Raw genomic sequence first — 17,968 nt, 5'->3', positions numbered from 1 at the left:
AACTTTTTTCTTCGGTTTTACTTAAGATTTTATGGAATTAGTTGTTGTTTTGAACACTTCAAATGATTAACGGCTTCATAGTGCATTGAACTATTATTTCGAGCAGCAATATTTTGATGTTTCACATGTAAAAAGCATAGCTTGCAAATATAAGCAGTGAGCAGGTAGAAAGCAACTTTCTACTCGGTTAAGCTGGCTTTTATTTTTTTAGAATCCCAATTATATACACATACCTCACTGAGAACATAGTTTTTGTTCCGACTTTCGATACGAAAGTAACGGAATATTTGTGCTCGGGGTGGGTTTTTTTTTCTTCAGACAAATTTCGACTTTTTTACTAGCCATTTTGACGGAATTTTTTTATATCATTCGAAAGCCATTGTTGTCCTGAGCTTAAATTTGAAAAAATATTTCACCTGTGATCATTTTGCGTAAAGTTATGAGGGTTTAAATATTGTCATTTTGGCCATTTTGACCAATTTGGGACAATTAACGCGCGATATAATTCGCGCTATTAACGCGTAAGCGGAGATTTAATCCGTCTTATAAATCGTTCCAAATTGGTTAAACGAAGCTTATTTGCCACAATTGATTTGTTACAAGGAACGAAATCTATCTTTTTGTACTTTATATGGCGTGTGGGGGGATAATTTTTATTAAAAAATTTCAAATTAAAAAAAAATTTCATTTTATTTTATTTCATTTATTTTTTTATGCTATTACTGCTGCTCCATAAACCTTAAAAGGCAGTCGGAACATTCAGGGCTTCGCCCTGATACCAGCAGTTTTGTTTTGTTGGAAATTGACATATAGCAATCGATATTTTGTTCTGATGAAACCTAGTGAATAGTTAGCAATCATATAGATTTAAAAAGAAGTTATGCTCATATTAGTTTCATATTACCTCCGTTGAAGAAACATAAATCATCTTATGAGGTATTACGTTAGAAATACTTATGTACGCCGGACAAAGCGCTTGCTAGTAATATAGGGTCCTTTCTAATTTCTATCTTAGAAAGTAAATCTAAAATTTGCCGAGAAATACTTTAATGAATTTACTGCAAGTTGCCTTTTGACTCGATATTTACTTTAAGGGTTAGATTTGGAGTTATTCTGACTGAGAATGGTTTGTATTTTAGAGAGGGGTTGGCGTGGATGATGTTGGTTGAAGAAAAAATTGTTGGAATGAATCTCAGTAGTTTTTAGCTTCTCTTTATTCGCAATTGCAAAACCTCCCAATTTGTCGTGTCGTAGCAAATGAGAAGTTACTTTTCAACTTCTTAATCAGAGAAAAAGTATCGCTGTTTTGAGCTCAAAATCATTAAATTTACCTGTGAGTATTTTTGGTAAAATTATGGGGGGGTTTTTGAATATTGCGGCTTTGGCCACTTCGGCCGTTTTGGGTTAATTAACGCGGGTTAATTAATATATGGGGAGAAAAAGGAGAAAAAAAGAAAAAAAAATCTTTTATTTTCCCACATATTTTTTCAATTATTCAACCAAAAAAAAAACTTTTCGAAGGCTTCAAAAGCAATTGGAACATCCGGGGCCTTGCATTGATATATGAGCAGTCTCGTTGTACTAAAGCATTTGAAAATACTATGCATACAAAATATTGCAGAACAGAAACAAGATAACTTGTTTATCTGAGGGCAAAGCCCTAAATGTTCCGACTGTCTCAATACAAAACTATGTCAAAACAAAGGTATACCTACGGTGATTTTCGGTTGCTACTTCAAAGAGGTCTCTTTCAAATTAAAAAAGCTAAATTTCCTCAATGATTTCAAATAGCTGGAACACTGACTGAAATTTTTTTGAGAAATTTTTTGTCAAGTTTTAGAGCAGATGTAATAATTAAATTAACTTGAAAATTGTTCATAAAATTGGTCATAAATTTTCTGGACGGATAGTTTAAAATAAAATCCGTTCCAATTTCTAACTTTACATAGATTAAAAACTAACAATTTACTGGCTTTACTTTTTTTTGAAAACAGGAGAAAAGAAAAAACTGTTTTTCTTCGTTTTTGATAATTTTCTAATGCTTTGTGGGGGGATAAAAAAATGAAAAAAAAAATTCACATATTTTGTTACTTATTCAACCGACAAAAAACTTTTCAATTGACCGTAAATGCAGTCAGAACAACCAGGATTTTGCACTGATATACGAGCAGTCTCGTTGTACAAAAGCAATTGAAAAAACTATGCAATATAAAATATTGCAGAACAGAAACAAGATAACTTGTTTATCTGAGGGCAAAGCCCTAAGTGATCCGACTGCCCCTTAAAACAAAACTGTGTCGAAACAAAGGTAAACCTAACATCGAAACTTAGTCAACCACTTTTTCAAAACATAGTGGAACATGAACGAAGTAGGATTTAACACTGTCAAAAATTTGCCTTTCGCTGTCTAATCGGTCGAAATATACCCACTTTGTAGCAATTTCCAACCGAGCCGTTTTGTGTCTAAACATAACACAAAACACGCTCGAGTAGAACACAGTTGAACACACTTTTCCTTCTGTCGAGTCGTTTGAAGCAATGCCGGTTTGGTTCGAGTCAGTTGAGACACAGCCATTTAGGCCAATCTCTCGAAACTCAATACTATCTTAATCCAGGTGTTTGGCGCAGACATTTTAACTGTCATTGTTCATAGTTGACGAAAAAAAACTATCATTTTTACGCAAAAACTAATTTTACTCGAAGCTTTTAATTAATTGGGTATAAAAGCGAAGTTCGAGCCAGTCCATTTGACTTCAGGATGTGCCAACCTGCTTTGCAGTATCGGTATTTTCTTTATTTTTTGAAGTTAAGACAATTGGGTTCCATTAAGTTTGTCCTATGTTCTATTGATTGTTCCATTTGTTCAAAACATGTTCATAAAGAAGCAGCTTGAAATTTTAATTGATTTTCAAAGCAATGAATGTAGAAAAAAGTGATGCTTCTCTTTCAAGCTTCCGCGCCAAGTTTTTCAATCTAAAATTTTCAAAAAAAAAATCAATTTCAATTGGGAAGAATTTTATAGTCCTTGCTTGAGACAAAATTTATAGAAAGTAAGACTAGTGAAATTATCATCATTCCTATTCTTAGCAGCATCGATATTTAATTTATAGAAAAATTATTGGACAAATCGTAACTTTTTTGATACAACTTTTAAAATAATGAATTTTAAATCTTAACAGTGTTTCGTAAGAAGTTTTTAAAATTTTATCTGGTGTATTGTTTCGATCAAAGCGCTTTTCGATAATTTAATTCTGCGACAAAAACTATGGTCAATTCATCCGGAACTACTTGCACAGCTCTTAATATTGGTAAAAAAGGTCTTGCGTAAAAAAATGAGTTTTTTATTTTCCAATTCCTATGAGTTTTGATTCAAGTCACAATTATCCAATATTTGATAAGGAAATAATTTTCTCGATTTCACTTTTTTGCTGTGTAAAACGGACCGAAAAACCGAAGATTGTTCAAGCACAAACTTTTTTTCATTTTTTTTTCGAATATTTAATCAGTTTTTGTCTTTCAAGTTTTTTCATCGGCATGGAAGGCTGTTGCAAACAGCAGGGCTTTGCTTTGGTACGAGCATACTGTATCAACTCACACTTGACTGACACTGCAGGAAGCTTTCCAAAAAAACATCTAAATTTTCGTTGGAAAAACTGTCCGTTGTTTGACAAAATTTATTAAATAAGGAAAAAGGCAGTCGGAACAAACAGGTTTTGCTCTGATACGAGCGTTAATGTTTCAATTTTCAATTTTTTTTGCCTCCGACATCTAAGATCAAAAATTTCTAGTCGCTTTTTTCTGTGAGCTTGACCTTTTAATGGTTTTACGACAAAACTTTGATTTCCTGACAGGCTAATGAATTTATTTCAAGCTATTTGGATAAATTGCAGTTGCGGAGATTCATTTGAATATAGAAGAGGAGGTTCGTCATCACCCATACAATACCTCTTTGGCATTTTACGACATGCAATTATTGCTGACTAACCACCAAACTTCTAACACCCCGGGTGTCAGTATGCCATAAATTTTTTGGTAAAAGTATTCCAAAAGCTCGAAAATGGCTATTTTGGGACTTTCAAACAGACTAAAAACACGTGCCTGCCGGCAGAATAATAGAAAACACACATAAAAAGACAGTTTTGAGAGTGCAGCTCAAATAGTGAAATGGTCGGCCGGGAACCGCACTTATTCTTTATTGCTGACATTGAAGCGTAAACTATAGTACTGTTACGTCGCTTAAGACAAATTATCTTGCTTCAAAAGTGGGCACCTACCGTTGAGATGTTCGGAAACTATTCTTATGGGTGGCGTGCCATAGAGCCGAATACCCAAAGAGCCGTAAAATATAATCGCTTCTTGATACCTAGAAAAAAAATGTTGTTCCCAGAGCCCAAAATATTTTGTTCAGTGATAGCCGAAAAACTTTAAAACTTTAATCCATTAAAACAAAAACATTTTCTTTGTGTAATGGCTTTGTTATCATGGAGATAGATAGCCCTAAAAGTGCAACTCTTTTGATAGCGCAATACTTTTTATCTGATATCTGGGGAAAAGGTTAGGCTATCCGGGATTAATTACTTTTCACCTATCGATTAGCTATTTTTCCCGGCTAACCAGTAAACGAACAAATAACAGCTGTAATAGCCTAATAGTTCAAGCAGGTCTTTGGAAGCAGGCGCCAAAAAATGTACGATGCAGCAATTAAATTGCCTCTGTCGCAGAAACATTTGCATAACAGCTTTGTTACAACTTTTTCGCGAAATCTTTATAGCTTCGAGCGAATCAAAGTCTTTCGGCTATCACTGAGCAAAACATTCGCTCAAAGCTATAAATATTTTGTTCAAAACTTATAGAAAAGCTGTTAGACAAAATTTTCTGCGACAGTGGCTAGCAAATTGCCCTATTGTACACTTTTTTGGCGCCTGCTTCCCAAGTCCCTCTCGAACCACTCATGTATTACAGCTATTATTTTTTTATTTACTTGATAGCCAGAAAAAATTAGTTACCCGATAGCTGAAAAGAAAAAATATACCTGGATAGCCTAATTTTTTCTTCCCCAAGAATCAGATAAAACAATTGCACTATCAAAACAGTTTCACTTTTATGGCTATCTAAAACCATGAAAGTAAAGCCATTATACAAAAAAATGCTACAATTTAACTGGATTTTATTTTATGTTACCTTATTTTGGAAAAAAAAGTATTACGTTTTAAACCTTCGGATAATGTAGTACCAGTTTTGTTACGACTTTGACATTTTAGTTTTTTTTCTGATATTTTGAAAAAAAATTTTGGAAGTTTTTCGGCAGGTTCAAACTGTTTTTCTTTTGCCTGATTCTTTAGAGAAAAAATATAATGCTTTCTTTAGAGCAAGCATTTTCACGAATCAGTTTTTTTGAAACAAAAAAGTTAATAAAGTGGTCTTTTGCAATTCTCCAGCGAACAATTACATTCCAAAAGCTTGTATTGTTCATCTAGATTATACCTTTACAAATTCTAGAATGAACCATAAAAAGCAATTTTCAGTTGAACTAAGATTACATTGTGATAAAAGTTAGATACTGTCTGAAAACAAATTGATATTGAGCCGAAAAAAAATATTGACACTGATAACTCTTCTGAACCTAACGTCTTTACTAAAAGTGTTAGATCTCTAATTTATAGCCGTAAGCGATGCTCAAAAGACTTTGATTCGCTCGAAGCTAAAAAAAATTTGCAAAAAATTGTAACAAAGCTGCTGTGCAGATGTTTCTGCGAAAGAGGCAATTTAATTGCTGCATCGTACATTTTTGGCGCTTGCTTCCAAAGACCTGCTTGAACTATTAAGCTATTACAGCTGTTATTTGTTCATTTACCGGTTAGCCGGGAAAAATAGCTAATCGATAGGTGAAAAGTATTTAATCCCGGATAGTCTAACCCTTTTCCCAGATATCAGATGAAAAATATTGCGCTATCAAAAGAGTTGCACTTTTAGGGCTATCTATCTCCATGAAAACAAAGCCATTACACAAACAAATTGTTTTTATTTTAATGGATTTTTGTTAGCTGATTTTGGATAGAGAGTATTACGTTTTAACCGTTCGGGTAAAGGTAGTACCATTTTTGTCACGAGTTTGACTTTTTGGTCTTTTTTTTACTTAACCAGTAGTTTTTCCGCCTATCTGGAAACGCGGCCCTGCGGGATTGCGCTCTCTCATGATGGAGGAACTGAACGGTGGAAAGTTTTCAACTAATCAAAACACTAGAATTTTTTATTTGCTGAATGTTTTGTGCACTCTACCGAAAAAAGAGCAGAAAATGTTTGATAAGATGCACAGCCCTTTCAGATTCAAAATTTTTCGTGTAAAAATTTTCAAGTTTGTGTAATCAGTATCTAGGAAAAATAATGTTATTCAATGTAAATTTGATCTGGCAATGTTTGAAAATTGATGTATCTGCAATCTGCTTTATAATCCGTCAGTATTAGATTCATTGGCTTGTTGTTCCGACTTTTGATACGAAAGTAACGGAATATTTGTGCTCGGGGTGGGTTTTTTTTTCTTCAGACAAATTTCGATTTTTGAACTAGCCATTTTTGACGGAATTTTCGAGCGAATCAAAGTCTTTCGGCTATCACTGAACAAAACATTCGCTCAAAGCTATAAAGATTTTTTTTCAAAACCTGTAGAAAAGCTGTTAGACAACATTTTCTGCGACAGTGGCTAGCAAATTGCTGTATTGTACACTTTTTTGGCGCCTGCTTCCCAAGTCCCTCTCGAACCAGTCATTTATTACAGCTATTATTTTTTTATTTACTTGATAGCCATAAAAAATTAGTCACCCGATAGCTGAAAAGAAAAAATATACCTAGATAGCCTAATTTTTTCTTCCCCAAACATCAGATAAAACAATTGCACTATCAAAACAGTTTCACTTTTATGGCTATCTAAAACCATGAAAGTAAAGCCATTATACAAAAAAATGCTACGATTTAACTGGATTTTATTTTATGTTACCTTATTTTGGAAAAAAAGTATTACGTTTTAAACCTTCGGATAAATGTAATACCCATTTTGTTACGACTTTGACATTTTAGTTTTTTTTCTGATATTTTGAAACAAAAATGTTGGAAGTTTTTTGGCAAGTTCAAACTGTTTTTTTTTGACTGATTCTTTAAAGAAAAAATATAATGCTTTCTTTAGAGCAAGCATTTTCACGAATCAGTTTTTTTGAAACAAAAAATTTAATAAAGTGGTCTTTTGCAATTCTCCAGCGAACAATTACATTCCAAAAGCTTGTATTGTTCATCTAGATTATACCTTTACAAATTCTAGAATGAATCAAAAAAAGCAATTGTCAGTTGAACTAAGATAACATTGTGAGAAAAGGTAGATACTGTCTGAAAACAAATTGATATTGAGCCGAAAAAAAAATATTGACACTGATAACTCTTCTGAAAAATTAACGTCTTTACTAAGAGTGTTAGATCTCTAATTTATAGCCGTAAGCGATGTTCGAAAGACTTTGATTCGCTCGAAGTTAAAAAAAGTTTGCAAAAAAATGTAACAAAGCTGCTATGCAGATGTTTCTGCGACAGAGGCAATTTAATTGCTGCATCGTACATTTTTGGCGCTTGCTTCCAAAGACCTGCTTGAACTATTAAGCTATTACAGCTGTTATTTGTTCATTTACCGGTTAGCCGGGAAAAATAGCTAATCGATAGGTGAAAAGTATTTAATCCCGGATAGTCTAACCCTTTTCCCAGATATCAGATGAAAAATATTGCGCTATCAAAAGAGTTGCACTTTTAGGGCTATCTATCTCCATGAAAACAAAGCCATTACACAAACAAATTGTTTTTATTTTAATGGATTTTTGTTAGCTGATTTTGGATAGAGAGTATTACGTTTTAACCGTTCGGGTAAAGGTAGTACCATTTTTGTCACGAGTTTGCCTTTTTGGTCTTTTTTTTACTTAACCAGTAGTTTTTCCGCCTATCTGGAAACGCGGCCCTGCGGGATTGCGCTCTCTCATGATGAAGGAACTGAACGGTGGAAAGTTTTCAACTAATCAAAACACTAGAATTTTTTATTTGCTGAATGTTTTGTGCACTCTACCGAAAAAAGAGCAGAAAATGTTTGATAAGATGCACAGCCCTTTCAGATTCAAAATTTTTCGTGTAAAAATTTTCAAGTTTGTTTAAATCAGTATCTAGGAAAAATATTGTTATTCAATGTAAATTTGATCTGGCAATGTTTGAAAATTGATGTATCTGCGATCTACTTTATAATCCGTCAGTATTAGATTCATTGGCTTGTTGTTCCGACTTTTGATACGAAAGTAACGGAATATTTGTACTCGGGGTGGGGTTTTTTTCTTCAGACAAATTTCGACTTTTGAACTGGCCATTTTTGACGGAATTTTTTAATATCATTCGAAAGGTATTGTTGTTTTAATATTGTCATTTTGGCCATTTTGACCAATTTGGGACAATTAACGCGCGATATATTTCGCGCTATTAACGCGTAAGCGGAGATTTAATCCGTCTTATAAATCGTTCCAAATTGGTTGAACGTAGCTTATTTGCCACAATTGATTTGTTACAAGGAGCGAAATGTATCCTTTTGTACTTAATATGGCGTGTGGGGGGATGATTTTCATTCAAAAAATTTCACATTTTAGAAAAAAAAATTTCTTTTGTTTATTTCATTGAGTTTTTAAATGTTATTACTGCTCCATAAACCTTAAAAGGCAGTCGGAACATTCAGGGCTTAGCCCTGATACGAGGAGTCTTGTTTTTTTTTGCAACTTTCAGCTTTTCATAATTTCATGGAGATTTTTGAATATTCAGTTCTGATTGACTGAAAACAGTGGAATTAAAGTTTCCAAATTTTTCTTTCTCACGAAGGCCGCCACCACGAATTGTCGCTGGTTATAAAATTTCCCCTCACGTCTAAATGTAGAGCAAAAATTTTCATGACCAAGTTTTGAACTATAGTATTGGCAATCAACGTTCACCAATTTTTGGCACAATGAAGACCAAAATTCAGTTGTAAAATTATGAAACATCAGCTGCAATCTAATTATTAAATTTGTTTTGATTCGATATCTAAGGCACATGAACAACAAAAAACAATAAATTTGTTGTTGCCATCAAAAGTTGGTACTGGAGATAAAAACTATAATCATCTCAGACCGTAACAACTGATAATTTTATAAAAGTTTTGTTGGAAGTTTTTGGGCAAGTTGGAACTGTTTTTCTTTTGCTTGATTTTTCAAAGGTAAAATCGATTGCTTATAATACCGCGTGCATTTTCACGTACCAGTTTTTTTGAAACAAGAAATTAATAAGTTCTCTCTTACAATTTTCCAGCGCACATTCCCATTCCATATGTTGTAATGTTCATCTAGATTATACATACACAAGTTCTAGACTGGTTCATAAAAAACTAATTGTCAATTTATCTAAGATTACATTGTGAGGGAAGGGAGAGCCTGTCTGAAATTAATTCGAATTTGAGCCGAAAAAATATTAACACCGAATAACTCTTCTGAAACATGAACGTATTATCAAAACGTGTTATTTCTCTATTTCACCTTACTTGAGCAGAGTAGACCAAACAAATCAGTTCTTATAAAAGTGTCAAAAATAGTCCAAAACACGACCCTTTAAGGGTATTATTTTTTCCATTCCTTCTCTTTGAACAAATTAGCTTTGATTTTGACAGATACTGATGTTGATCTTTTTATTCTGGAGTCCTCAAAAGAACCATCAATTATGACTTAAAGAGTAAACTGAGCCACTTTCCTCCCAAATTTTAGGTCATAAGATCACAGTTTGTAATTTCCTGTGCATTATATGGCATTTTTATAATCTTAATTGGATGTTATATATATTGATCACCCGATTAGCAGTTACCTGCAAAGCCTTTTCGGTTTTACTAATCGTTTTGAAATCTTTCGAGTGTGAAGAAGATAAGTTATGATGGAGGCTATAAGCCGCCGCCTCATTAAAACGATTACCTGACATTTGTCACCGATCGTTACTGCATTTTTACAACTTAGCGAACAAGAGTAACAGTAATCTGCGACATTTAACACCGGCTAATCTTTTTAAGAACTCCTCAATTCATGTCGATTAAACTGGAAGCCCAGCGATTTAAAGAGGCAAAAATTTGAGACAAAAATCAATTCTCGTTAATTGTAACTCAATTTTGACGCCGACTTTTGACTGAGCAAAATTCCAAAAAGGGTTGGAAATTTTTCACGGTTGTTGGAATCTATATAACGAATCAAGTAAAAGAAGTTATAATTAGATTGCACTTTGACTCGATTAAACTTCTTCAAGAACTGGTTCTAACAGATTGAAGACAGACACTTCCCAGCCCGATTCTGACCACTCAATTGTTCCCAAGATGACAATTCAGACAATGGTTAGAGAGCTTATTTAATTAGTGAAGATCGGAAAAAATTGCAAATAATCTCAGACTCCTTGCGTTAAGTCTCACTTTCAAATGAAATTCAGTAACTTAGTCGCCATTTTTGAGATGAATGAACACATTTCAACAAAAAGTTCGGTCATTTAGTTTTTTGTTAACAGAGATTCGAAAAAGCGGTTGGAATGATATTGGAGCTGCTGTTTTTCCTCTCAATTTCAGGTAAGATTCCTTATTTTTACAATTTGTCGTGTAGCCATTGGGGCGGGCGGATATGTCTGGCGATGGAAGGGATTGCTTCAATTCAAAGTGATATGAACTATATTAACATATAGCAATTATTCCTAAAATTTCCGATCAAAATGAAAAATGACCTTGAATATTTCTAAGACCAGGGGCTGATTTAGTGGTGGGGGCAGCGTAACGAAAGGGTCTTGCTCGGGTATTATTTGATGATATCCATTTTAGGCTGACCACTCTCAAGAAAGTCGACAAAATTTTCGATTAAAATACGCCCCTCGAGAAAACTCTAGATCCGCCCCCTGTTTATGACGAACATGAAAAAGTTCCTTCGTGAAAACCGTGTATGGCAAAAAATGAAACGTAGTTGTAAAATACTCAACCACTAACTGCCAAAAATCTCTGATAAGCATAAATCTTAAAACAGTTGTCTCGACACTTAAAGCAGTTAGGAATTGGCTTTGGGGGCAGAAAATTTCCATGTCTGAATGGTGTTGAAATTTTCACGGGATTCCAACCACGGCTCAATTAGAAGTTTTTCAGAAAGAAATGTATGTCGGAAAACTAAAATTGAGTTGTTGATGTTTACATGTTAAACGAAAAAAAAAGTAAATTTTGAAATTAAGTGTGATAATCCTGCGCGTTATCTGCGCAGCTGTAGTTTTCCTCATAATATCTACTTCAAGTTATGAAATAACTCGCAATAAAAGCGGCCCCAGGTCTCGGTTTCGCCTCAACCTTGTCTTCTTAACAGGGTTTTACCGCATTTTCATCACGACGCTAACTTTAATTAGTTTTGTGAACTTTTTAATGCTAAGAAAAATCACATAAGAAACATGATTCACCGCAGTTTATCGAAAGTTCTGACTTGAATACAACCTCAGGACAGAAATTAAACTCGACACAACTAGCGCAAATAATTATAAACCGTCTGTCAATCACCAAAATTAGGGCCAAAAATATTTTGAGACGATTTTTATTTATTTAAAATAAAAATTTTGACCGAATAACTTCAAAGTTCTTGGGCAAATTGTCGTGAGTAAGGGACATTTGATCCGGTTGTTTAGTGGCAAAATCTGTGTCTTTGTGTTGACAAAAAACGTGCTATCGACAAAATCGAGATTATAGCGCAAAGAGAACTGGTCGTATCAGGGCAGAGCCCTGAATGTTCCGACAACATTTTAAGATCTATGGAGTAGTGTTCAAAAGAACTTCATTGTTTTTGTCGTTTTTATTGTTCCGACTTTCGAAGAAAACGGAATATTTATGCTCGGTGTGTTTTTCCTATTCAGTCAATTCTCGCCGATCGAAATAATCGTTTTCAGCAAAAATTTTTTACACCCCATTGAAGATATCGACTTTCTGAGTTCAAACTTAAAAAAAAATTTTACCTGCAATTATTTTTTGTAAAGGTAAAGTTCTGCGGGTTTGAAAATTGCCAAATTGGCCATGTTCTGGACTAAATTAAGCGTGCTTTGAAAAATTTATTCATATTGCTGAGAGTGTAACGCGAATTATTTATCCGGGGCTAATTATCCCGCACAACAAAATCGTTCCAAACTGAATTGAGGCTAGCAATTGGATCGGTCGTATTAATTTCATAGGTCTCAAAATTTCACATTTTGATATTGTCCAAAACTTATAGGTTTTCAACATTTTATTTTCCCACAAACTATTCGAAGTGAATTCAGGGACAGTCGGATTATTCAGGGCTTCGCACTGGCATACGAGCAGTCTTGTTGTTTTCACAAATCATCCATCCACACGCCATACATTGTGATCATTTTTACACATAGCTCAGCTCTAAATAAACCAAACAAGACTGCTCGTATCAGGGCGAAGCTCTGAATGTTCCAACTGCCGTGTAAGGTTTATGGAGCAGTAGTAACATAAAAAATATATATTTTAAAAAAATCTCAAATTTTTTCTTCTAAAATCTTATTTTTTTTGAAATCATATTCCCACTCGCCATATAAAGTACAAAAGAATAGATTTCGCTCGGTGTAATAAACCAATTATGGCAAAAAAGCTTCTTTCAACCAATTTGGAACGATTTCTAAGACGGATTTTTCTCCGCTTACGCATTATAAACGCGAAAAATATCGCGCGTTAATTGTCCCAAAATGGCCAAAAAGGCAATCTTTAAACACCCATAATTTTACGAAAAATTATCACATGTGAAATATCTTTCCAAATTTAAATTCAGGAAATCAATACTTTTTGAACATTATAAGAAAATTCCGTCAAAAAAGGCTAGTTAAAAAGTCAAAATTTGGCTGAAGAAAAAAAACCCACCCCGATCACAAATTATTCCGTTACCTTCGTACCGAAAGTCGGAAAAATAATTCAATTTGGAGCAACATTTGAGACGGAGTAACACTCCGTTTACGCGTTATTAGCACAAAATTTTCGCACGTTATGTATCCCAATTCGACCAAATTGGAAATCTCTAAGCCCCCATATTTTTGAAAAATGATCACAGTTGAAGTATTTGTTTTAAAAATTTAAGGACAATAATGTTTTCTGGTGGATCTTAAAGACTTTTGTCAAAAAGTTTTTGTTAAAAAGTCACCTTATCTGGAGAAAAAAAAACCACCCCGAGCACAAACATTTTGTCGTTTTCTTCAAAAGATGGAACAGCAAAATCATCTCAAAAGGTGAGGCAATTACTCTACGCGATATTTCCAGTTTTTTCTAGAATTTAGCGTAGACTGCCAAAAAGTCGGAAACCACTTCAATTTGAAATAAAGCAAGCAATTTTTCGTCGCCAACATGTAAAATGACATTGAGATAGGTTTAATTTTCTCAAAAGTGTTGAAAAACCAAGAAGATTATAATTAGAACGTTGTTGTCTATGTTCAAAGTGATTCGCCACTCCTGCAATGATATGGAAAGACATAGTGTTTGTTTTTAAAAATCTCGTTATCACGAAACGACTAAACTTTTGAAACAAAAAATGATCTTCAGCTGAACAAAGACTCTGTCAGCCGAATATAGACCTTGCGGAGCCTCCAGTCTCGTTTATTGTACAGTTTTTTTTGTATAACAGTCATACGTATATATCATACAGTTAAAAGATTTACAAAAACCTACTTCTTTTGGCACGCGTTCCCATTCAAAGTTAGTATAAATAGTAACCCTAAAAGCCCTCACAAACTTTTTAAGGGTGTAAAGTCAAAAATGGCTGCCTTGAAGTATATAATGGGAATGCTTCAGGAAAAATGGACAGATTAGAAGTAGAAGGCCGACTTTTTCCGAGTTTTTTGCGAACTTTCAGTTGACAAAGAAAAAGAAAAAATCAAAACTGATGGGTTCAACAAAGTAGCAAAACAGGTTCGGCTGACAAGCTCTATGAAAATGTTGGATGGGAAAATTTGAATAGCCTTCAATAAGTCATTTTTGAGAAAACTCAAATTTCCAGTAAAAGCGTCTTACTCGTAGTGCTTAGTTTTTCTGAATTGACAAGTTTGAGGACATTAATTGTTAATCGCAGATGTTGACTATAGTACCGGTAAAAAAACAAAAAAAAATCAACCAGACTGTTAGGATATTAGATCAAACCCTGAATCTTCTTACTGTATTTTAAAGCCAACTAAAAAATATTTTTTTTTCTTTCTGGCTGAATTGAAGAAGTAATTGAAAAAAAATTAGTTTCCACTTTTTTCCTTAATTTGTCCCTACATGCTAATTTAAACTATAAAAGGATCTAATAAGCGTCTTATATCTTAATGATAAGACAAGCCGACTTGGTTCAATTCAATTTTTAGCGCATTTGCCGCTTACCCGTGTTATAAGAACGTAATATTTTGCGCGTTAATTACCCAAAATTGGACAAGTTGACTATTTTCAAACACCCTAAGCTTTTCGAAAAATGAGCACAAGTGAATATATTTCTAAAAATTTGCTTCAGACAACAGAAGTTTTCAGATCGTTTAAAAACTTCTGTCAAAAATACTGTAATAAACAGGCAAAAATTGACTAAATAAAAAAACCACCCCAAGCATACATTTCTTCGAGGAGTTAAATTGTTCCACATAGGCGCATAAAAGACTCTAAACTAAACCGGACCAAATAAGAACATTCAAAAAGGACAATAACCATCTAAATTTCCCAAAAACCATCTAATTTCTAAAATATGGGAATTTTTTGTAGCCTGGTCAAGCATCTCGCCACACTTTTGGTCCTACTCTTCGTTTGCGCACACTTTGGTTTTAGTCACGGACAATTTTTCATGGGTCGCGCCAGTCGTTAACAATTTATCTGAATCCGCACTTCCGTCGCGTTATTTGAAAACTCATCTGCTCAGCCTGCAAAGTCTGAAAAAACTTCGTTTCAGTCGCAGTAGTCTAAAAAGTCCAATCTTACTCTCAAACGAGAGGTAGGAAGAGTCTGGGCTTAAAACAAAACTACTTGAGACCTAGTTGTGACCCAGTTTGACCTCCATAGATCGAAAATGCTAATCATGCAATTCTATAAACTAAGACTATAAAAAAACGTATCATACAAGTTTCATAAATTTTGCTGAAATGGAGTCATCAAATTTCGAAGAATTTTTTTTCTTGTTTTGGAATAAAAGTCGGCGTGTCGTCATGAATAAAAAAATAGAAAAACTTTTTCGACAAATAAAGTTTGACTAGCTTTTTTTTTTGATGGCGACAAAAATTTTTTCTCAAAGCTGCTTCGAAATTGCCGCAAAATTTTTTTTATGTTTCATAAAAAAACTAGATTTGTACTCAAACAAATATTTTCCAAAAAAAGTTTGCATGCAAAAAATAGTTTTTCGTGTGCATAACGTATTCGATCTGCAAATTCGATCTGCATTTTCGATCTGCAAATGTATTGAAAATGGAATGGTTCGATTCAGAATGTCAGCAATTGTTGAATAAGAAACAGAATTCACTCAAATCATATCGCAGTCAAAGCACAAGCGATAATTGGTCAAAGTACCAGTTTTTACGTAATCAAATGAGCCAATTGATTAGAAGTAAACAACTCGATCACTCAAAAATTGTTTTTCACTTCTCAGCACTATCCAACAAAAATGGAAATATATTAACCAAGTTAGAGGTACATGTTCTGGCAACAATCGAATTACAGTTCTACGAAATTCCTTCAGTGAAATGATAACCCAAGACAAAAAAATTGCCAATCATTTAAATTATATTTTTTCGAACTTAGGCGAATTTTTCGGCGCTAAAAAGCCTCCGAATTACAACAAATCTGCCTCTGAATCTGCACCTTTCCGTTTTCAACACATTACAGTGAATCAATGCTTTGATATAGTTCGAAAAATCAATGTTAGAAAACCTCTCGGACCTTGTACCGTACCTGCTTGGGCAATCATTGACGGTCACTCAGTTATAGTTCCACATTTAACTTTTGTCATAAATATTTGCTTAGATGAGAACATTTTCCCAATCGAACTGAAAAAAGCACACGTAACCCCTTTGTTTAAAAAAGATGACCCAATGGATGCAAAAAATTATCGGCCCATATCAATAACTTGTGCTTTTTCTAAAATTTTTGAAAAATTTTACATGCCCAAATAACAGAATATCTTGACAAATTTCAAATAATGACACCATTTCAATTCGGATTTCGCAAAAATATTTCAACACAAGATGCTCTTATTTATGTGACAGAAAGTATTCGAAATCAAATAGATTCAAAAAAATCGTACATGCAGCTTTATTAGATCTGTCCAAGGCTTTTGATTCTATTTCGCATGAAGTTTTAATTGAAAAAACGCTTTCTCTCGGTTTTTCAAATGGAGCAAATGCTTTAATTGTTAGCTTCCTAAACAAACGTATTCAAAGAGTAAACGTCAATGGAATCTTTTCAGACTGGACTGAAATCAAACGAGGTGTCCCACAAGGAACGGTACTTGGTCCGTTGTTGTTCAATTTATATGTTAATGACATACAAGAGCGATTATATGAAGGTTGTACTTTAGTTCAATATGCTGACGACTGTATGGTTTTTTTCTCTTCTATAATTTCTGAGGATGCTTTGAAACGTTTGCAAAAATCACTTAATAATCTAACGGAATTTTTTGCAGAGAACCAATTGAATCTGAATGCATCTAAATCGGAATTTATAACATTTTGTCAAAAAAATGATAGCAAAAATGTAGATACTGATACAATAGTAATTAATGGGCCTTATGTAGCCAAAAAATCAGAATGCAAATATTTAGGCATTATTTTTGATTCAAGTTTATCTTTTCATGCTCAAATAAAAACAATTCTCCAAAAAATGGCACAAGGAATTAAAACTATAGATACAATTGGACAACAGCTGCCGACATTATCATTAGTTGCCTTGCTTCATTGTCTTGTTTTATCACATTTAGATTATTCAGCAATATTTTTACAACAAATTAAAGCTATTTTGATGCTATCTCTAGAGAAACAGTTGAACTGGGCGTTAAAAAGACCATATTTCAGATCGAAATTTAAATCTTCTTCCCTTCTTCGCATTAGCAAATCGTTCATTGGAATCGAGAAAAGAATTGAATTAAAGTGTATAACATACTTATACCAATATCTTACAAACAAAAAGAAGGCTTTTCAAAATACATTGAGACTACCGACTGCCAATTATAGGCTCAATAAAAGAACGAAACAAATTATTTTTGACAAATATTGTTCAACCGCTTCTCTACAAAAATCATTTTTTCATTTGACTTCTAAAAAATGGAATTCACTGCCCATAACTTTGCGCAATTTAAAAAAATCGAGAATAGGATTCAAGAAAAAATTGAAAGAATTTTACGTGAGTGAATTGAGAAACAATCCAATATGTACAAATACAAATACGTGGCGTGATTTCCGTTTTTGCTAGTTCTATATGTTTTAATTTAGTTTAATTTTCCAGACATTTTTTGAAAGAGAATCTGTATATACTATGTATATACGCTGTATGTTTGGACTATCTATAAAATCGTTTCTAAAGTTTTGATACCAGCTCGTTCTTAATTCTTAAAACTGATGTTTTTTTAGTATCCGTAACTTCATATATTTTAATCAACCAATTTCTGAACTGTAACCGAACTTGTTTTGTTTTGTTTTATTTTGTTTATTGCTTGTTTTCTGATGTTGTGTTTTTGTTTGATGTAACCAATGAATTTTAAACAACTTTATTTTTTACACTTTGCTATACTGATGCCTCGCCTTTTTACTGTATAGTAATTCAGGTGTTCTTTCTTCTTCTTCTTCTTCTTCTTCTTCTTCTTCTTCTTCCTGGATACACAAAATTTAAGTTGTTTTCCGTTTGTTCGGGTAATTTTTTTCAAAAACGCTTAAAACGCTTATT

The 17,968-nt window shown here is 33.5% G+C and overlaps 1 protein-coding gene across 2 annotated transcripts in view; it reads left to right on the top strand.

The window, feature by feature from the left end:
- Positions 1-9,943: 9,943 nt before the first annotated feature.
- The window catches only part of LOC134844316 (acetylcholine receptor subunit beta-type unc-29-like), a 34,658-nt gene continuing 26,633 nt past the window's right edge, over positions 9,944-17,968 (top strand). For both annotated transcript variants that reach the window (XM_063860949.1, XM_063860948.1), the window contains exons 1-2: positions 9,944-10,411; positions 10,579-10,636. In XM_063860949.1, coding sequence (XP_063717019.1) covers positions 10,394-10,411; positions 10,579-10,636 — 76 coding nt within the window. In that variant the 5' untranslated portion in view covers positions 9,944-10,393. The remainder of the gene's footprint in view (positions 10,412-10,578; positions 10,637-17,968) is intronic.

Source organism: Symsagittifera roscoffensis, chromosome 4, assembly GCF_963678635.1.
Source record: "Symsagittifera roscoffensis chromosome 4, txSymRosc1.1, whole genome shotgun sequence".
Classification (NCBI taxonomy): Eukaryota; Metazoa; Xenacoelomorpha; order Acoela; family Convolutidae; genus Symsagittifera; species Symsagittifera roscoffensis.
Note: the sequence above shows the minus strand (reverse complement) of the source record. Positions and strands in the feature narration are given on the sequence as shown.